Source organism: Mustela putorius, unplaced genomic scaffold (assembly GCF_011764305.1).
Source record: "Mustela putorius furo isolate JIRA1106 unplaced genomic scaffold, ASM1176430v1.1 tig00000253_pilon_pilon_pilon, whole genome shotgun sequence".
Classification (NCBI taxonomy): Eukaryota; Metazoa; Chordata; class Mammalia; order Carnivora; family Mustelidae; genus Mustela; species Mustela putorius.
The window spans coordinates 924,483-943,173 of NW_025421329.1; the positions used below are offsets into that span (position 1 = coordinate 924,483).

Genomic DNA, 18,691 nt, shown 5'->3' on the forward strand with positions numbered 1-18,691 from the left:
GACATTTGAACTTGGCTTTGAAGGATGTGTAGGAGCTTTTCCAGAAGGGAAAAGTCTATCCAGACACTTGTTACCTGCTTTGGTCAAAGGAGGTTGATATAAATGGCCAAATAACATTTTAGAGAGTCTGTGAATTTCAATCATTGGTATATGCTTCTTTATTCAAATTTGTCTGCTTATAACATCATCAATATCTTCTTTTCCACTTGATGCTAAATTAATTACCTTTTTTTCCCTAATTAGTATTCTAAAGAGTCTACAGAAGGGCGTTTTTAGCATGTTTTAGCATTTAACACATGTTTAAAAATATTGGTATTTAGCATATCAATCCAGGATAAAGAGTGAACCTTAAAAGTGACTTCCCTAATCAGGAAACTCACTTTTCTTTTTTGTCTCCCATCATGCATTTCACCCTTTTGTGACTGAATGAGGAGGCACATTTGGCCACTTGGCTGTCATTCAGCAGATTTGTAGGTTTGCTTTACAGACTTACAGCACTTCCTCAGGAACTCAAATTTTGGTTAAAGGTTCTCCAGATTTCTTCTTACCTCCTAAATGGAGTTATTGTGGATGCAACCAGAGTACCTCTCAGTGACACAAGAATAGCACATCACTAGAAAAGGCATAGTTGAAAAATAATTTCAAAACTCCAAAGTTTGAGCTTCTGCATATCAAAGGGCAAGCTATTGTAAGAATTCTTAAGGATGGTCCAGCTGTATTTAAAAGAGATGTAACACAACTGCTCTCTTCTTCCCTCTTGTCCCCTGCCTACATCTACCTGTGGTCCTAGGGTGCTTGGGATAGTCTGGTCTGGAGATAGTAAGGCCTGCTGTGATGGTTGTGGTTAAGTCTAGTGGGTCTGTCTTCCAACTATCCTCATTTTAGGTGTTGAGAAAAATGGAAGGGAAGGGAAATGAGAAGAGGGGAGGAGGAAGGGAGGAAATAGGGGATGGGTTCTGACTTTGGACTCACCGACTGTTTAAGGACCCAGAGGGCTTATTTGTAACTTTCAGGTCAGGAGTAGCCAACTCAGATATACCTCCAGGAACCATTAAGGTAATGTAAGAAGTACAATGAAGTACACTGATGGGTGACAGAGTGACAGGCACTGAGGAAAAGGAGAGAGTTCCTGCCCTGTCTAAAGGCAGTGGCAGCCCCTCTGCTTTCTGCTCCAGCCCACCGGCGTGACATGGAACAGCAGCCTCATAGGGTCAGCTCTTTCCATTTTCCAAGGAAAGCTGGATGTCCAGACTTTTATATGAGATTTCCTAATCATTGTTACTTCAGTATAGTTGACACATGGTGTTCCATTAGTTTCCGGTGTATAGGATAGTGATTTGACAACTCTGTATGCATTATGCTGTGCTCACCACAAGTGTAGCTACCATCTGTCACCATGTGAGATTGCCTGATTTCTGAAACACCTTCTGGGCCAAACGAAGCATATGTATAGGCAATCCCCCCATATATAATTTCCACTTTAGGGCTAAGTGCTCTTGCTTAGGTTAATGGACATGAACTGAGAGAGCAGATGGTCACTTATTTGTCAAGTATTTGATGAACCTCTACTATGTACTAAGACTACTATCCTCCTAGTTGAGGAGACATGGTCTCCAGACACTAGGAGAGAAGGCACAAGGTGGAAGCATTGAAGTTCCAGCAGTACAGAGATTGAATGTGGGGCAAGTGCAGAAAAGGGAAAATTATATGAACCAAGGTGGGTAGAGGTGGGTTTGCAGAAGGAGAGAGGATTGAGCTCTCTTCTGGAGGATGGGTGGGATTCAGAATGGGAAGTTTGGGGAAGGAAGGAAGATGACAAAAGTGTGGAGACGAGGATGGGCCTGATGTGTTCAGAGGTGTGAAAGAGAAAAGCAGAAGGCGACGCCTGGGTGGCTCAGTCCATTAGGTGTCTGCCTTCAGCTCAGGTCATGATCCCAGGGTCCTGGATGGACCCTCATGAGGCTTGGGGCCTGCCTCTCCCTTTGGCTGCCACTCCCCTTGCTTGTACTCTCTCTATCTGACAAATAAATAAATAAAATCTTTTTCTTTTTTAAAGAGAAAAGTAGAAGCATATGGTCCAATATGGACCTGACAAGATAACTGCTCATGTTTCTGAGTAAACATAAAGACTGTAGTTTTGCATCCTGGTACTGATATGCCTTAAAAACAAATTTAAAAAGATGCATTTATGTGTGTATTTGTACGGATATGCAGAGTGGAAGACAGAAACCCTTTACTTGGGTAGTGACCCCAAGTGAGAAATCTAATAAACCATCCAGGTGATGATAAAGGAATATATGGTAATGTCCCCCTGATGCCATTCAGAATAATTACCATAAAGATAATTTCAGATTTTCTCTGTAAAGAAAGGTAGCTCAGGTTTAGAACACAAGTAGCTCAGATTCCTGCTGGTTACACAGCCCTGAATAGTCTGGGAGCTGGGTTAATTTACACACCCAGCTTCCTGGCATTATTCCTTTGGGCTGACAAATTCAGCATTATTTGCCAGATTACAAGAGACCTTCCTGTTACATTAGCCCACCTCTTTTTCAGTCTGCTTTCCCTTGTCATCCTAATCTAATGGTACTCCAGATAACTAGCCTGCTGAGCAAAAATTTCATACAAATTACAAGGGAGAGGAGCCGAGTACCAGCCTTCTCAGTAATTTACACCACAATAGCAGCAGCTCAGAGGTGCTAGTCATTTATAAATAGGCTCCTAAAGCAGCGTGTGGGCTTTTAAACGCTGAGAGCAGTTGAAAATATTCCCTGATTTGAGCACATCTTTACTCCCAGTGTTGCAGTATGGGGTTGTAAGACTGCACGGTGCTTCCTACTGTGCAGGGTTAGGAAGTTTATCAGGGCCATTCCCCAGCATTAGGCTGATAGGTGTTGCAATGAGGATGTTCTTAATGCACTGAAGGCATTCAGAGTAGTCTGCTAAGTTTTATCAGACGGATGCCAGGCTCACTGAGCCCAGGAATCAAGACAAAAATTTTCATGGCAGGAGCCATGTTATTCCATTTTTTATATTTCCTCAAGGTCCAATCAGTTCTGCCTTGGATATGCTTTGAAGTTCACGCCACCTCACTGGCCCCAAACTGCAAAAGATAATAGCTGACACTCCGTGTCTACTGTAAGCTAGGCACTGCTTTCAGGACTTTGCAAGATGAGGCCCATAAATATTAACCCATTAAATCCTGGCAACAACGATATGAGGCAAACTTATATGCCCATTTTACAGATGGGGAAATCGAGACACAGAGAGGTTAAGTAACTTGCCCATGGTCACACAGGCAGTATGCTGCAGGGCTGGCATTTAAACCATGGATTCAGCCCCCAGAGCCATGCACTCAACCATCTTGTCCTGGTCCCTGTCTGATTTCCTCTTGGGCCAGGGGAGATACTGGCCTCTGGCAGAGATCGAACTGGAAAAAACTGGGCCTTTCTTATTTGTTTTTGTCCTGAACTTACTGCAGACATTCTCTGAGTTTTCCCTTCCTCTGTCCTTGTGCTTTTTATTTCCCATTTCCTGGGCTAGATGGCCTCACCTGCTGCACAGGGGAGGGAAAACTGAGATTTGTCTGGCCTCCTGCTAGAACAGCATATGTCACTGCCATTCTTTATTTACCAAGAAGACAAGCGACTTCTCCCCCTATCCCAATGCCATATTTTATTGTCAATGATATTCTTCTTCTCCAGGACACAAAACTCCCAGGCTCATTAGCTGAACACGAAGCTTTGGAATCAACTCTTGGACATCAAACTGCATGTAACAAAAGCCAAATGTTTTTCTGTACTTACAAAAATGGGCTGAAGACATACCTTACTGGCTGCCATGGAAAAGTATTTGAAGGCAGTAGCATTATTTTGTGGTGCTGCAGCATTCCCTTCTAAATACATCTAAAGAACAAAACAAAGCAACCAAACAAAAAGAGCATGTAATAAACTATGGAATCTGCGGGTGATTAAAAAATGTTTTGGAGCTATATAGATGTGATGGCTGCACAACATTGTGAATGCAGTAAATGCCACTGAATGATAGACTATGGTGAATTTTATGTTATTTGAATTTCACCTCAATTTTAAGAAAGGAAAAAACTAAAGAAATAATCTCTTACATACATTCTGGAGTGACCTTGCTGGAGGGCAAAGAAATGGACCCTGTTGGTGTTTTCTCACATTTCCTTTCATCTCAAGTTGTTTGTAGTGCTTTGGAAAGTGGCGCATTTGTCCCCATGGTTACTAATGCAAATTGGCCGCAGGGAGCCAAGGGCAGCCCTTGGGGGAGTCAGTGGTCTTTGAAGGAGAGGGAAAAAAAAAACTGTGCCTCTTTAGAGGAATTGTCCACAAAACTTGCTCAGCATCTGAGGAGGATCCTCCCTTGATAGGGGCCCAAGGATGGATTTTGGTCAGCCTAGAGCTGGTTCTCATTCCCACCGTGTAGGAAGGAGGCACCTCATTGGGTGGAAGCCTATACTAGTTAGATGTTCAACGGACCCAGATGTCTTGTTACATGGCAGAGCAGAGGGTCATGGGGGTGGTAGGGGTCTCTGAACTACACTCAGCCCAGGAGCCTGGGCCAGGTCAATTTCAAGGCTACCTTTGGTGCCCCAGATAGAGGCTGCTGTTGTATGGGGCTTTTTCTCCAGTGGTCATCTCAAGTATACTATGCTCAATCTGAAATGGAATGCCTTGGTCAGCTGCTTCCCATGAAAGACATCTGTCGTGCTATACTGGGTTCAGTTCACTGGTACCATTAGTTTCTTAAGACTTTTAAGAAATGAAAAAATACCAATCAAGATGAAGCATGTACCTTTCCTATAAATGCCATGGCATTTGCACTCCCAGCCTTTGCTGCCTTTAAGAAGTAGTATAACGCTTTCTGGAGAGAAAAGGAACAGTATTATTGATAGTCACATATATACCCTATGAAATGTCTTTTCAAACCAAACTTTATTTCATTTAACATGCATTTTTTTAAAAAGTCTATGAAATGCCTACACTTTTTAAGGCACTATTTCAAATGCTATTTCAAACCAAACCTGAAGAGTTTATTTTAAAAATAATTTTAAAATGTGAGGGCTTGTTTCTTGCATGTGGAAAGGCATGATGGGCATGTGGCTTTGTGGAGGACAGATGGATCCCAGCTCTACAACCATATAGTCTATTATTTTGAAAAAGTATGCCTTGATGTTGATACTATGTACTTATTTTATTAGACAGTTTGTATAATTTGGTAGAATTTGATATGTAGCTTCCTAATGTTTCTAAGGCAGAGTGAGTGAAACAAGGCACACCTGGCCGCCTGCTGAGACCAGGTCTTTTTACAGAGGTAAACTTCAGCCTGATTCTGTCTAAATAAAAAACAAAGGACACCAGCCAGCCTCTGCTTCTCTTTAGGTTAGCACATTAAATGAAATGCTCAGTTTAGCACATATAAGGGCCGACCTGACCCTTGTTACCCTATTCCCTAGGCCTCATTGTGACCCTTCAGAAATTCTCCTCAGAAACCACGTGAAGCATTAACAGAAATCCGCTGCAGGAATAAGAAATGAAGACACTCTCTGAAGTGTCTTTTTAGGACAAAACTCTTCTGCTCTATAAAAAGCTTTGACTAGGTTGACCGGCAAGGATCTGCTCCTTCTCAAAGAGAAGAGGAGGTTTAAGGAAGAAACATGAGTAAGTCCTTTTATATGTAAATTTACTCCAGAAATATTGCCAATTTATTTGGGAGCCACACCCTTGTTATTAAAGTCAGTCTGCTTTGTGGACCCAACTAAGTATAAATGCCACCAGTGCTGCATCTCACTACACCATACACCCATGCATCCATCCATCTCTCCTAGTCTTCATTTATTTTTTCAGAAACTTGATTGAAAGTGCTAGGTATATGGCATGTATATGGTAGCTTGTTATTATAGGTGAGTCACAGAGGAATAAAAAAAAACCATTCCTATATTTTTTCCCTACCAATACTGCCGAGAAGAAAGGCATATATGCAAGTAGCAATGACAGTAAGTGATAGTTGGAATAAAAGGAACCCCAAAAAGAATGAAAGAGGTATGGAATAACAGAATTATGCATATGTATTTTACAAGCTTTGTCTTACCTAATCTTCATAACATCACTACAAGGAAGGTACTATTAATATTTGAGCCAATTTTGTGACACTCAAAGTCAAGCAGCAGGTACCAGAGTCACATTAGTAGCATGATTTCAATTTCCATGCACTTAGTACTCTGCCTTCACATTGTCAAGAAAGAGGACTCAAATGGCAAAGATCTTATAAAAGATGGACAGGATTCACCAGTGCAGAGGGCATCATAGGCTGGAGGAATAATATGAACAAAGAATAGAGATAGAAATGTCCAACATATGTCTAGGAAATAGTAATTACTTCAGTATGGTTGAAGCAGAATATCTACAAGTTAGGACTTGCAAGAATATGATGGGGCCTTATTATAACAATTCTGAATACTAGGCCAAGACTTCTCTTTTATATGATAGAAAAAGGAAGCCATTGGAAATTTATGAGCATAAGGGAATCTTGAAACAACAAATACTGTCCAAAATGTCTGGGAATAACCTAAGCGTCAGTTGGATAGGGGGAAATTGTAGCAATGTATGATTTATCATTCACCTACCGGTAAACAAATCAAATGCATGATTTACTAATCACATTTATCAGACCCCATTAACACAGAAAATAAAGGTATTTCTTACGAATGCCTCCACTGAGCCAAGACACAAATACACATGTAGGTGACTATCATGGCACGGACCCATAGATTTAACTGTCTGAACTTAGCACAGAGTCTACTGTATATGAGGCACTTGGGAAATATTTCTGGAATGAATGCATGAGGGAGTGGATGAAAGGGTAAATTTATAAATCTCTAAAACAAGAGGACTGGATTTTAAGCTTTATAGTCCTTTATAACTTTCATACTATTATCTGTGAAATAATTTCCACTGTCCAGTTTCAGAATTTGGCTCTCAAAATATTTGGCAATAGAAAATTCTGGGAAAAAATTGTCACTTTGAGAAGCTATATTTGAACTGTTGAAAGAAAACAAGCAAATAAGAATCAGAAGAAAATAAGAACCCTAGAGTTTTCCCCATCTTTCAATATAATGATCCCAAAGACCAAAGGAATTGATGCTTTCTCTAATTTCTCCTTTTACACCCTTCTACTCTCATGGTTTCCTTAGCATTTCAGTTCTCTTTTACTTGTCTTTAAATGAACCTGCCTTTAGTGTTATTGCTTTAATTGTCTGAACATTTACTAAACACTATGTTAAAGTTAAAAGTATCATGCAATCTAATTTGATGAGTCCTTGCTCTGAAACAGTTAAGTATCCATCTATCCATCAATCCATCAATCCTTCATCTACCCATCCATGTGTCTACTCATCCATCCATCCATCCATCTACTGTGGTCTGGATATTTGTGTGCTTTCAAAATTCAAATTTTTGAAGGCAGGGCCTTTGGAAGGTGACCGGCACCAAGCCTTCATGAATCGGATTAGTGCCTTTATAAAAGAGGCCTTAGAGAGCTAGCTCTTTCTTTCTGTTACGTGAGGATACAATGAGAAGTCCATAAATTAGAAGAGGGCCCTATCCAACCATGCTGGCACTCTGATCTCAAACTTCTAGCCTCCAAAATGTGAGAAATAAGTTTCTGTTGTTTATCAGACACCCAGAATATGGTATTTTTGTTACAGCAGCTAAAACAGACAAAGACACATCCATCCTTCCTTCAAATACTTATTGAGTACCTACTGTCGTGTTTTACTGACTCTAGGATGTAACCCCCACACACACTTAATCAGGACACTTCTTACTATCAATGGCATCATATAATTTATATTGGCAATGTTTTTCTTTCTCAGTAGAATATAAAGTGTCTTATAATTGATGGAATCTTAGATAGGATGAAATATAGTATGTCCCAGGCATTATGTGAAGTGAAATTTTATTATTTAAACACATATGTTCTTACAACGAACATAATTTTTCATTGGTTCAAGAAAATTCCTAGGTTTAATCAGTTTGTAATATTTCCTCTAGAATGAAATGCCAAGAAAATGTATTATTAAAAATAAATTTATGAATACTTTTTTTTATTTCAAAATATGTAAATCAACCTGAAAAGGGATGATATTAGCTCTTGTCTTTTTAATGGGTGTTAGAGTAGACAAAGCAGTTGCCCTTACATATCTGATATTATGCCTCTGCTAGGTTTAATTTAATTATGCCATATCCACTTTAATAATATGCACCCAAATACCCAGTTTCCTAATCCAATTCACTCTGAGCCTGTATAAATTTAGGAATGCAAATTACATTAAAATGTATGTGTAGAAATTTAAGATAATGTAATCAAGGATTGCATACACAATATTTTTCAGTAATTAAGAATTTGGTAGTGGGGGAGTGAGAGGTGAAAATGTTGCCTATAGTGACAACTCAGGAGAGAGATTAATTTAATCAAACAGTGAGGAGGGGAAAAAAAGCCAACTAGTTATTTCCTGGTATTTTAATACTTTGTTGGGCAGTAAACTGGGCATTACTTACAATTATAAATAATTGTAATAATTATAAAATTATAATTGTAATATTATAAAATTATAATTATAAATAATAATTACGTACAATTACATTAATAATTTTCTTCGGTGGATTGAAGCATTAGCATACTGGCTCAAGTGGTAGTTCTCAGACTGAGGACCAACATATAATGTTTACAATGCTATCATTCATTCATTCACAAAATACCAAGTACCTAATATGTACTATCAGAGTATAGGATACATAGGAATGAGCAAGACAGACAAGAGCTTACATTCCACTGTTGGAAGATAGTAAACAAGATCAATATAATTCAGGGGGTGATATGGGAAAAGGAAAACAAAAACTGTGATAGGATAAGTGGTGGAGAGTAGAGTTGATCAAGAAAGTCCTCTCTAAGGAGGTAAGTCTTGGAAGATGAGAGGCCGCCATGGGAAGAGCTACAGTAACAGCCTTTTAGAAATTGGGTTTATCCTTTTAATTTCTCTCACTCCCATGCCACTTCAAGTTGATCCTGGTACAGCTAAGCTGTGGGAAGGTGCAATGACCAAAATACTTTGCAGTTGTGCCTATTAAGGGAAGTCCTTTTTCCTGTCCCTTCAATGTTGGCTGGCCTTGTAAATTGCTTTGGCCAGAAAAATGTGGTAGAAGTGATTTGTGAGTTCCAACTCTCGGCCTTAAGAGACTTTTGTGCTTGTCTTCTTAGATTCCTGGGCCGCCATGTGAAAAGCATGGGCATAGCTGGCTGAAAGCAGGGAGCATATGGAGAGAACTCATAGATGAGGTCATCACAAACCAGTCAACCCTGGCCAATACTCTACAGATGCATGAACAAGTCTAGTCAAGATTGGTTGAGCCTGGCTGGACCAGAAGAATTACTCACCTGAGCCCAGCCAAAACTGCTGACCTGGTAAAGTCATGAATTAAATAACTGGTGGTTGTTTTAAGCCATATAATTTGGGGAGTGGTTTAGGATGCAGCCTAAACTAACCCATACATAATCAGTCTTAAGGTTTGAAATCTTGACTGGAACCCTCCATGCAGGTTTGGGTTTATTAGGTTAAGGAAAGCTGGAAGGACAACCCCCTGGCATGTGTTGAACCTCGCTGATGGTTCTGGAATTAAACCAGACTTTTGGCAACGTCTGGATGGGAAGCACGGAGCCCAAGTTGACCACTTGGAAGTCAGAGCTAAAGAAACCCAATTACATCATTCCTTCTTTTTGTTTTATAAATGAGGAAACTAGATTTTAGAGGCTGTATCCTATCCCCCCTACTGCCACAACCCCCAGGTTAAGAGGAAGTAAGCTTTGATGGAAGAATGCTGAAGCCCAAGTTTCACATTCTGATTCTTAACAACCTTGCTACTCAGCTGTGATACTTTAAACAATTTACTTCATCCCTCCAGAATCAGCTCCTCATCTGTAAGATAGAGATAATAAACCCTCTATGAATGAGCCCGTCGGAGAGCCTGACTGGGTTCCTTGGTGTTGCCCAAGTGTCTGGCTGTTGCCACTACAACACCAGAATCCTTCACTGCCAGCCCTGGGATTATACCTCATTCTCCTCTGGAGGCAGCTTCCATCTGGTGTTCATAATGGCTGGAGCTGCCCTGGAGTATTTAGCTTTGTAGCGCTTTTATGTACTCTGCAAAGATTGATGGGTATTCCCTACAGCTGAGGTTTGGGTGCCTTCATACCCAACAGAATTTCATGCTATGGAAAAAGGGTAATTGTTCCCAGTTTATGCATCTGTTATTTAACACGAGAAACTCATTGCAGGCTGAAATATGACACAGGAGGAATATTGTGAATCTAGAATGTCCCATCAAAGAAGCTAGAACCTTGGTTATGATGAGGATTAATAAAATCTTAAGGCCTTCAGTTGAGCTGTCTTAAGATGCATGTGCTTATTTCAATTGCTACCTGTTTTATCACATTTTATGAAATTAACTTTGACATTTAGCCAATGTGTACTCTATCTCATATAAAACACAAGTTACACTCATAAAAACAATATAAAGTGAAATGAACAGTAACAACAGATTATTCTTTTATGTAACCACCTGATTAAAGTAGTTATTTCTATTGCTTAGCCTTTAGGACTATGTTGAAATAGGGTATTTGTTCCTTGGAGACAGTGAGCATGTGGCTCCTATAAAATGACAGGGACTGGAAAACCATCTTTTATAAAGAATCCCAGTTACTTCCTCATATCTGGGGAGATCTATGGCCTTGAAACCATAGTTAGACTCTAGACAAGACCTTATCCCCTGGCTCTGGTATCTTACTGAGATCTTGTATAGGTTAGGCTTATTTGCTCTTTCCTCCACTATAAATTTGAATTGTTAATTAGTCTTCTAACCTCACTGGGATAAGGTAAGGTTAAGCAAAATGACTGAAAGGAGCTTGGCAAATTTATAAAGATGTTTAGTAATACTTCTAATTATATTGTAGACAGTCTGACCCTTAGCAAGAAACTCCCAGGTGGAGTCTCCACAGCTGGCTTTTGGGGAATGGGTGTGTCCAAGGCTGGCAGGTGAGGATATCTACTTCACCTCACCCCAGTTAGGGAGGGAAGAGGCTAGGTTCAAAGGGAACATGGAAACTCCCTGGACCCAAATGCTCTTTCAGGACCCAAATGCTCCCTGGACCCAAATGCCTCTACTCCTTAGTATTTAGAGGTAGGTAGGAAAAGAACTTCCTATAGTGAACTTTGTTCTTCCTCAAAAGCTAGAAAGCTGATCTGACCAAGGGTGTAGCAATGGGCTCTCCCCCAGCAACTTTTCCATGCCCCCTTCCTCTCTCTTTGCCTCCCTCACCCCATCCTCCGTCACCACTCTCCTCCCTACCCCACATGACTGAATCCTGAGACTGACTTACATAGTAATCCTGATCCAGACCTTTTCTCCCAATTAGATGTAACTGTCCAAGAGATACCTAGAAATGAAAAATTTTGAAAATTATTTAGTAATAGTATTAATTTGAATGAAGAAAATAAGTCAATTATACCACAATTTGTAAAATAAATGAATAAAAAGGGTGAAAAAAGTAAAAAATGAATTTACTTGGTGATTTTATTATAGTACAGTTTCAGTTTGATGCAGTTGGCATGTCTAAAAAAGAAGCAGAAGAAAACATTCTAGGCTGTATGTTTTATTGGGTAATTGATTGATGCTGGGCATCTGGCTTCCTTAGTGGCAGGAAGCTGGCCTGCTACTGTACAGCAACTCCTGGAAACATAAGCCTAGCAGCCTTTACTCTTAGCTCTCAAAATGTCACACAAATGCTGTCCCATTCCCATTCTCAAAGACATAACACTTCTGAATGCTGGTTAAGAGTTTATTCATATTCAACTCAACATGGGATGGTGCTTTTTTCCTAAACATAATACCTAGTTTTTTTACAAGTAAAATTTCTAGGAGTAAATGCAAAAGGAAAAATTGCCATTACTATGACAGGTGGCTCTCCCATAGGCTATAGAAGCTGTAAGTAGCAGGGAACAAGAAAAGAGGAGCAGATGTCTTTTCTTGTTCACATTCGGATTGGAGCATTGTTAACGCTTTTAGGACTCAGACTACCAAACCCCTTGTAATTGGCATGTTCTAAAAATCCAGATTTGCTTGTATACATTACTTGTATCTGAACATCTCCTCTTTCTGCCAAAAATTTATAGTATTGGTATATGTCCCAATCCAAAATCTCACTGTTAGAACTCAGATTTTCAGGTCTCTCAGTTAGTCTCACTTTTTCCACTGGAATACCTTCACTTTTTTCCAATTTGTCAGCAACTGTGAACAGATACAAACCAGAGAATAGCCAGACTATACAAGGTTGCAGGAGATAACAGTCAACTTAGAGAAAACACTGTTAGGCCGATTCTACTTAAATTGTGCAGAGATCTGGTCTACTAATACTAATAGAAAAAGGACATTTACCTTTAGGAGATAGAAATTTACTGATTTTTATTTATTTGGTTCTGAGAAAAGTGCAAGAAACCTCATTATTTTTTGCAATCCTTACAAAAATTGCATCAACATTTATCAGAACCTCCTGAACAGCTTGGCCAAGCTGGCTCAAGGAAAGAAGACAGATGTTAGGAGCAGACAACTGACCTCTACTATCACTAACATTTTCCAAGATTAAAATGACAATATAAGAATAATAATTGCTCCTTAATTACTTATGAATACTCTAAAAATAAATATAAAGATAAATATGTTTGAATAAATCTAACAGAGTATGAAGTTTGAAATATATGTATTTTAATATATACCAGATATATATTGAAATATATTGAATATAGATATTTCATATTTAATATGAAATTTCAATATATTGAAAATGAATATATTGAATATATAATATATTGAAAATATATATTGAAATACATGTAGTAATTCCAATTTCATTAAGCATATGAAATGATCTTGTTATGTATAACATGTTACATTAAAAAGCAGTTATTTTTCTCTTTTCTTTCTCAGATCCTAATAATACCAAAGATGTGTATTTAGATACTATTCTGACTACAGAAATTAACCATATGGACCTTATCTTATTCACTTATTGGAAGACTTTTATTTAAAAATCTATTATATAGCCTGATTCAGTGGTATGTAAGATGAAATGTTACATATGAATTTGAAAATGGTTCTAGAAACATGTATTAATCTCATGCTCTATTTTTTGTAGACAAAGGATAGTGCAATAGAATAATGATTTCTTGAATTGTTCTCAAGGGCAATGATAGAGATTGATAGCATATATATCTTAGGTCAATTTCTTTGGGAATTTTTAACAGACCATCCCATATTCTAAGTGTTAGAATTAGAAAAATTGTTTAATATTTATTGATGCTCTATTCAAATTCTCAATTGAAGGAAAGTACAGCACAAGAACATAGGGATGTATTCTAACAAAAATAAAAGATGAGTACATCCTTTAAAAGCCTTTGAAAAGTAACTATTAAGAAATTAGAAAACTCTACATTGTATTAAAAGAATTATAACAAATGTTAAGAACATAGACTTAATACTTTCATAAATATACCAACTGGCATTGATTTATTCTTCTAATTGCTCAGCAAGTCTATTTATCTTAAAATAAATTATGTGAATTACTTACTATAATCTGCCACCTTCTTGTAATGATTTAGGGCAACTTCACAATTCTGTAGAACATTGATTCCTGACAAATATCTGTACCCCTAAAACACAGGCATATATATTCTTAATATTCTGACAGTATTGTATTTATAATGCACCTATTTAGACCCAAGAATGTTTAATTTACATACCAAAATCATCTGGGACATCATGCTTCCTCCAGCACTTCCAAAGGTATAATATATTAGTGCCTAAAGTTAAAAAAAAAAATCTATATCTACATCCACCATCTAGATTTGAAGCTCAAACCAATCATTGCTTTTCTATTCTTAACCTAGCAATGAAACTTGTACTACTCCAAAATAAATTCTAAATTTTGACCTCTTAATCTGTAAAAATGGCTGACATTTTTGGAGGGCTTAGTGAGTTCTGGAGTCTTTGAAAAGGCACTGAACATGATATTTCATTTAATTATCACAGAAAACCTATGAAGTAGATATTCCCTATCTATCTTGGCAAACCTGAAATATGGGGCATTAAGAAACTGATGGTATTTTAACCTTAAACTTCTGACTATTGAGCTGGTGCTTTTAACCACCACTCTCAAGTGAGCTCCTTTACCTAAAGAGGAGACTTCAATAGGTCTCTTTTTAAAAAAAAATTCAGTTTTGTTCCAGAAAAAAATAGAATGACCTTACCTTGGCTTGATTGTATTCCATTCCTATTCCATAAGAAGACAAAAATCCTAATGCCTAAAGCCCAAAAGAAAAGGAAAACTAAATAAATCCATCTACTTCATAATTATTCTTATTTACATTGGTTAAAGATATTTTCAATGTTGGCTCCATAATAATTTGTATTGTTGGTTTATTTCTTATCCTATGACAAAATGCCTTTTTCCACTTTTGTTTAGGCTGTAAGAATTTGGAAAAGGCAATAGTAGGAGTTTTGTACAATACATGTGAAAAAAGGCTAACATTTACTGACCTTTAGCACAAACTATAATAATAAAACATTAGAAACCAATGTTTTTTATATGCTTTCCATTATTTGGTAATGGAAAACACTTTTTTCCTTCAATATTTTTGAATTTAAATTTGAATATTTCCTTCATATTTTTAAAAGAAAATATGATAATCATTGAACACTACATCTAAAACTAATGATGTACTATATGTTGACTAATGGAGTTTAAATTAGAAAAAAAAGAAAATATGATAGATATTTAAAAAATTCAAACAGGAAGAACTATACTGAATTAAAGTGAAAGTCTGACCACATAGCAAGATGGTGGAATAGGCAGCCTCAGATCTTTTTCCCCTATAGAGACATTGACTTAGCAACAATATATAGTCCAAAAAGTCTTTAGGAACCAGTTAAGAAATAGTAGTAACTCAGAGAAACTCAATGCAGAGAAAGAGCAATCCATTGAAATATATAAGAAAAGCCATTTTATTTAACCCTAAGCCAGCACAGCTCAGTGTGATCAGGAGAAAAAGTCCAGTTCAGGGCTTTTCTCTTGGGAGGGAAAGGGAAGAGAGGAGCTTAGGTTCAATGTCCAGCTTTTGGAAGGACAGCCATGGGGCTGATTTCTGTCTTGTCTGACTCAGAGCACTAATGAAGAATGAGTATAATTTGGATTCTAGGGCAGGAGTAGGGGTGGGGCGAGAGCAGAGGAGGAGGTTGCTGAGAACAAAAGAGAGCTCAGCCACTTGTTGCAACACTGGAGAATTTGTAGTATACCACAGATAGAAGCCAGAAAACTTGGCACACTCAGCAGAGAGTGCCCAACTTGTAGCTTTTCCCTTGGAAGGGAAAGAAAAGACTGGAATTGGGGCCCAATGTTCTAGCTTTTGGGAAACAGCTCAAAAGACTGGTTTCTATCTCATCTGACTTGGAGAGCCGACAGAACTGGAATGCTTTAGATGTTTAGGGTCACTGAGGAGAAAAGGGAATTTAGGAGCTTGCTATAACACCAGAGAACCTGTAGTAACATAAACAGACACTAAAGAAAGCAAAAGACTATAAGATCCTGAAAAAGACCAAAAAAAATCTCTCTAACTGGGAAATTACAAACTCAAGCTCAGGGAAGACTCACATCCCAGAAATGATTTGAGAGTCCCCCAGAATCTCTAACTATGCTGATTGGTGAAAGGCTATGTAGCCAATCTGTAAAGATGAAGAGGTGGCTATATTTTCAAATGCATACCCATGGCAAAAACTTACAAAACACATGAAGAAACAGGTAAATATGGGCCAATCAAAGAAACAAAATAAATTGAAAAAAATTCAAGCTGAAAGAAATGGAGATGTAGAAATTACCATACAAAAAATTCAAAATAGCTCAAAATAAAAAAAGAAAGCACATATAAGCAACGAACCAAGATCAGGAAAAGGATGCATAAATAGAATGAGAGTATCAACAAAGAGATAGAAGAAGAAAGAAAAAAGGAAAGAAAGAAATGAAGGGAGAAAGAAAGAAAGCCTCCTTTTAAAAACTGTGGAGCTGAAGAACACAATAACTGAATTGAAAATCACTAGAGGGATTCAAAAGTAGACTTAATCAAGCACAAGAAAGAATTAATAAACCCAAACACAGTCATTTGAAATTACAGAGTGGAACAAAAAGAATAAAGAAAAGTGAAAAAAAAAATCCAAAGAGACTTATGGGAAACCATCAATTGGACCAATATATACATTATAAGAGCCACAGAAGAAGAGTGAAGGAAAAAAGGGTAGAGACCATATTTTAAGAAATAGTGACTGAAAATTTCCCAAATCTGAGGAAGGAAGTGGGTAATCAAATTCAAGAAGTTCAATAAACTTCAACTAGGATGAATTCAAAGAAGCCCACCGCAAGACAGACTGTAATCAAACTGTTAAAAGTCAATCTTCCAAGTAGCAAGAGAAAAGAGACTCATCATGCAAAAGAAAGCTCCCATAAGTTTATGAGCAGCTATTTCAGCAGAAACATTACAAGCCAGGGGGAATTGGCACTTAATATATCCAGAATGCTGAAATGAAACAGCTGTCAAACAAGAATACTTTATCTGGCAAAACTGACCTATAATAATGATGGAGAATAAAAGCCTTCTCAGATAAGCAAAAGCTGAGGTGGCTCATCACCACTAGACCTACCTTATAAAAACTGTTAACAGAAGTCCCTCAAGTTAAAAAAAGAAAAGATGCTAGACAGCCGCACAAAAATATACAAAAATATTGAGCCCTCTGGTAAAGATAAATACATTGACAAATACAGAATCCTGTAGTATTGTAATGGTGGTACAAAAATAATTTTTAATTCTGGTATAGAATTTAAAAGAATAAAGCATAAAAGATAGCTATAACTAAAAATGTTAATGGATACAAAATATAAAAAGTTATAATTTGGGTCACTGATAACATAAAATGAGGGAAGAAAACAGTGTTGTGACTGCAGTTAAGTTGATAACAGTTTAAAACAGATTGTTTTAACTAGAAGATCTTTTACGTAATTTCCGTGGTAACTACAAGGAAAATATGTATAGAAGATGCAGAAAAGAAAATAAGAAAGGAATCAAAGCATGCCACTATCAAATAACAAATACATAAATAATTTAAAAAGGGACCAAGAGGGGAAAAGAGGAACAAAACAACCACAAGACAAGTAAAACAATCAATAAAATGGCAACAGTAAGTCTTTCTTAGTCAGTAATTACTCTAAATATAAATGGATTAAACCCTTCCAATTAAAAGACAGAATGACTGAACTGATTAAAAAAAAAAAAAAAAAGACCACATCCAACTAACTGATGTCCACAAGAGACTTTAGATCTAAGGATACATACAGGCTTAAATTATTCCATGCAAATTTAACAAAAAGAGCAAGAGATGACCATAAATACATGGGACAAAAATAGACTTTAAGTCAGAAAATGTCTCAAGAGACAAAGAATGGCGTTATATGATAATAGGATCTATTCACCAGGAAGATATAACCATTATAAACATATATGCATGTAATGGTAGAGCACCCAAACACATAAAGCAAACATTTACAGAACTGAAAGGAGAAATAGTAACACAATAATAATAGGAGATTTTAATGACCCATTTTCAGTAATGGATAGAACAGCCTGACAGAAACTCAATGAAGAAATAGAGGAATTAAACAACACCATAGACTAAATAGACTTAACAGACATAGAAAACTCCATCCAACAATAGCAGAAAGCATATTCTTTTTAAGAACACATATTGGGGTGCCTGGGTGGCTCAGTGGGTTAAAACCTCTGCCTTCAGCTCAGGTCATGATCCCAGAGTCCTGGGATCGAGCCCCGCATCAGGCTCTCTGCTCAGCAGTAAGCCTGCTTTCTCCTCTCTCTGCCTGCCTCTCTGTCTACTTGTGATCTCTGTCTGTCAAATAAATAAATAAAGTCTTAAAAAAAAAAACCACATAGAACACTTTCCAGGATAGACCATATGTTAGTCACAAAACACGTATTAATACATTTAAGAAGATTAAAATTATACTAAGTATCTTCTCTGAACACAATGGAATGAAACTAGAAATCAATAGCAAAAAGAACAATGGAAAAATTCACAAATATATGGAAATTAAGCATCATACTCTTGAACTATCAATGGACCAAGGAAAAAATCACAAAGAAATTTAGAAAATATCTTGTGGTAAATTAAAATTAAAATACAACATACCAAAACTTATGAGATGCAGCCAAAACAGTACTAAGAGGAAGTCTATAGACATACATGTGTACCTTAAAGAAAGATCTCAAATCAACAACGTAATATTACATCTCAAAAAAACAGAAAAAGAAGAAAAAATTAAGCCCAAAGTTAGTAGAAGGAAGGACATAAAGATTAAAGAAAAAAAAATAAAAGAATAGAAAAAATATATATAAACACATGCTACAACATGAATGAACTTTCAGGACATTAAACTAGGTGAAATGGGCCAGTCACAAAAAGACAAAAACTGCATGAGTTCACTTATAGAAGGTCTCTAAAGTAGC

The 18,691-nt window shown here is 37.2% G+C and overlaps 1 protein-coding gene across 3 annotated transcripts in view; it reads right to left on the reverse strand.

Moving 5' to 3' along the window:
* SEL1L2 (SEL1L2 adaptor subunit of ERAD E3 ligase) overlaps nt 1-18,691 on the reverse strand; it is a 115,072-nt gene that overhangs the window by 19,760 nt on the left and 76,621 nt on the right. For 2 of the 3 annotated variants that reach the window (XM_045078427.1, XM_013057090.2), the window contains exons 6-12: nt 14,378-14,431; nt 13,871-13,930; nt 13,699-13,780; nt 12,208-12,362; nt 11,455-11,511; nt 4,816-4,884; nt 3,825-3,902 (exon numbers count right to left, since the gene is read on the reverse strand). In XM_045078427.1, coding sequence (XP_044934362.1) covers nt 3,825-3,902; nt 4,816-4,884; nt 11,455-11,511; nt 12,208-12,362; nt 13,699-13,780; nt 13,871-13,930; nt 14,378-14,431 — 555 coding nt within the window. The remainder of the gene's footprint in view (nt 1-3,824; nt 3,903-4,815; nt 4,885-11,454; nt 11,512-12,207; nt 12,363-13,698; nt 13,781-13,870; nt 13,931-14,377; nt 14,432-18,691) is intronic. The other variant, XM_013057091.2, reaches the window with a different exon arrangement.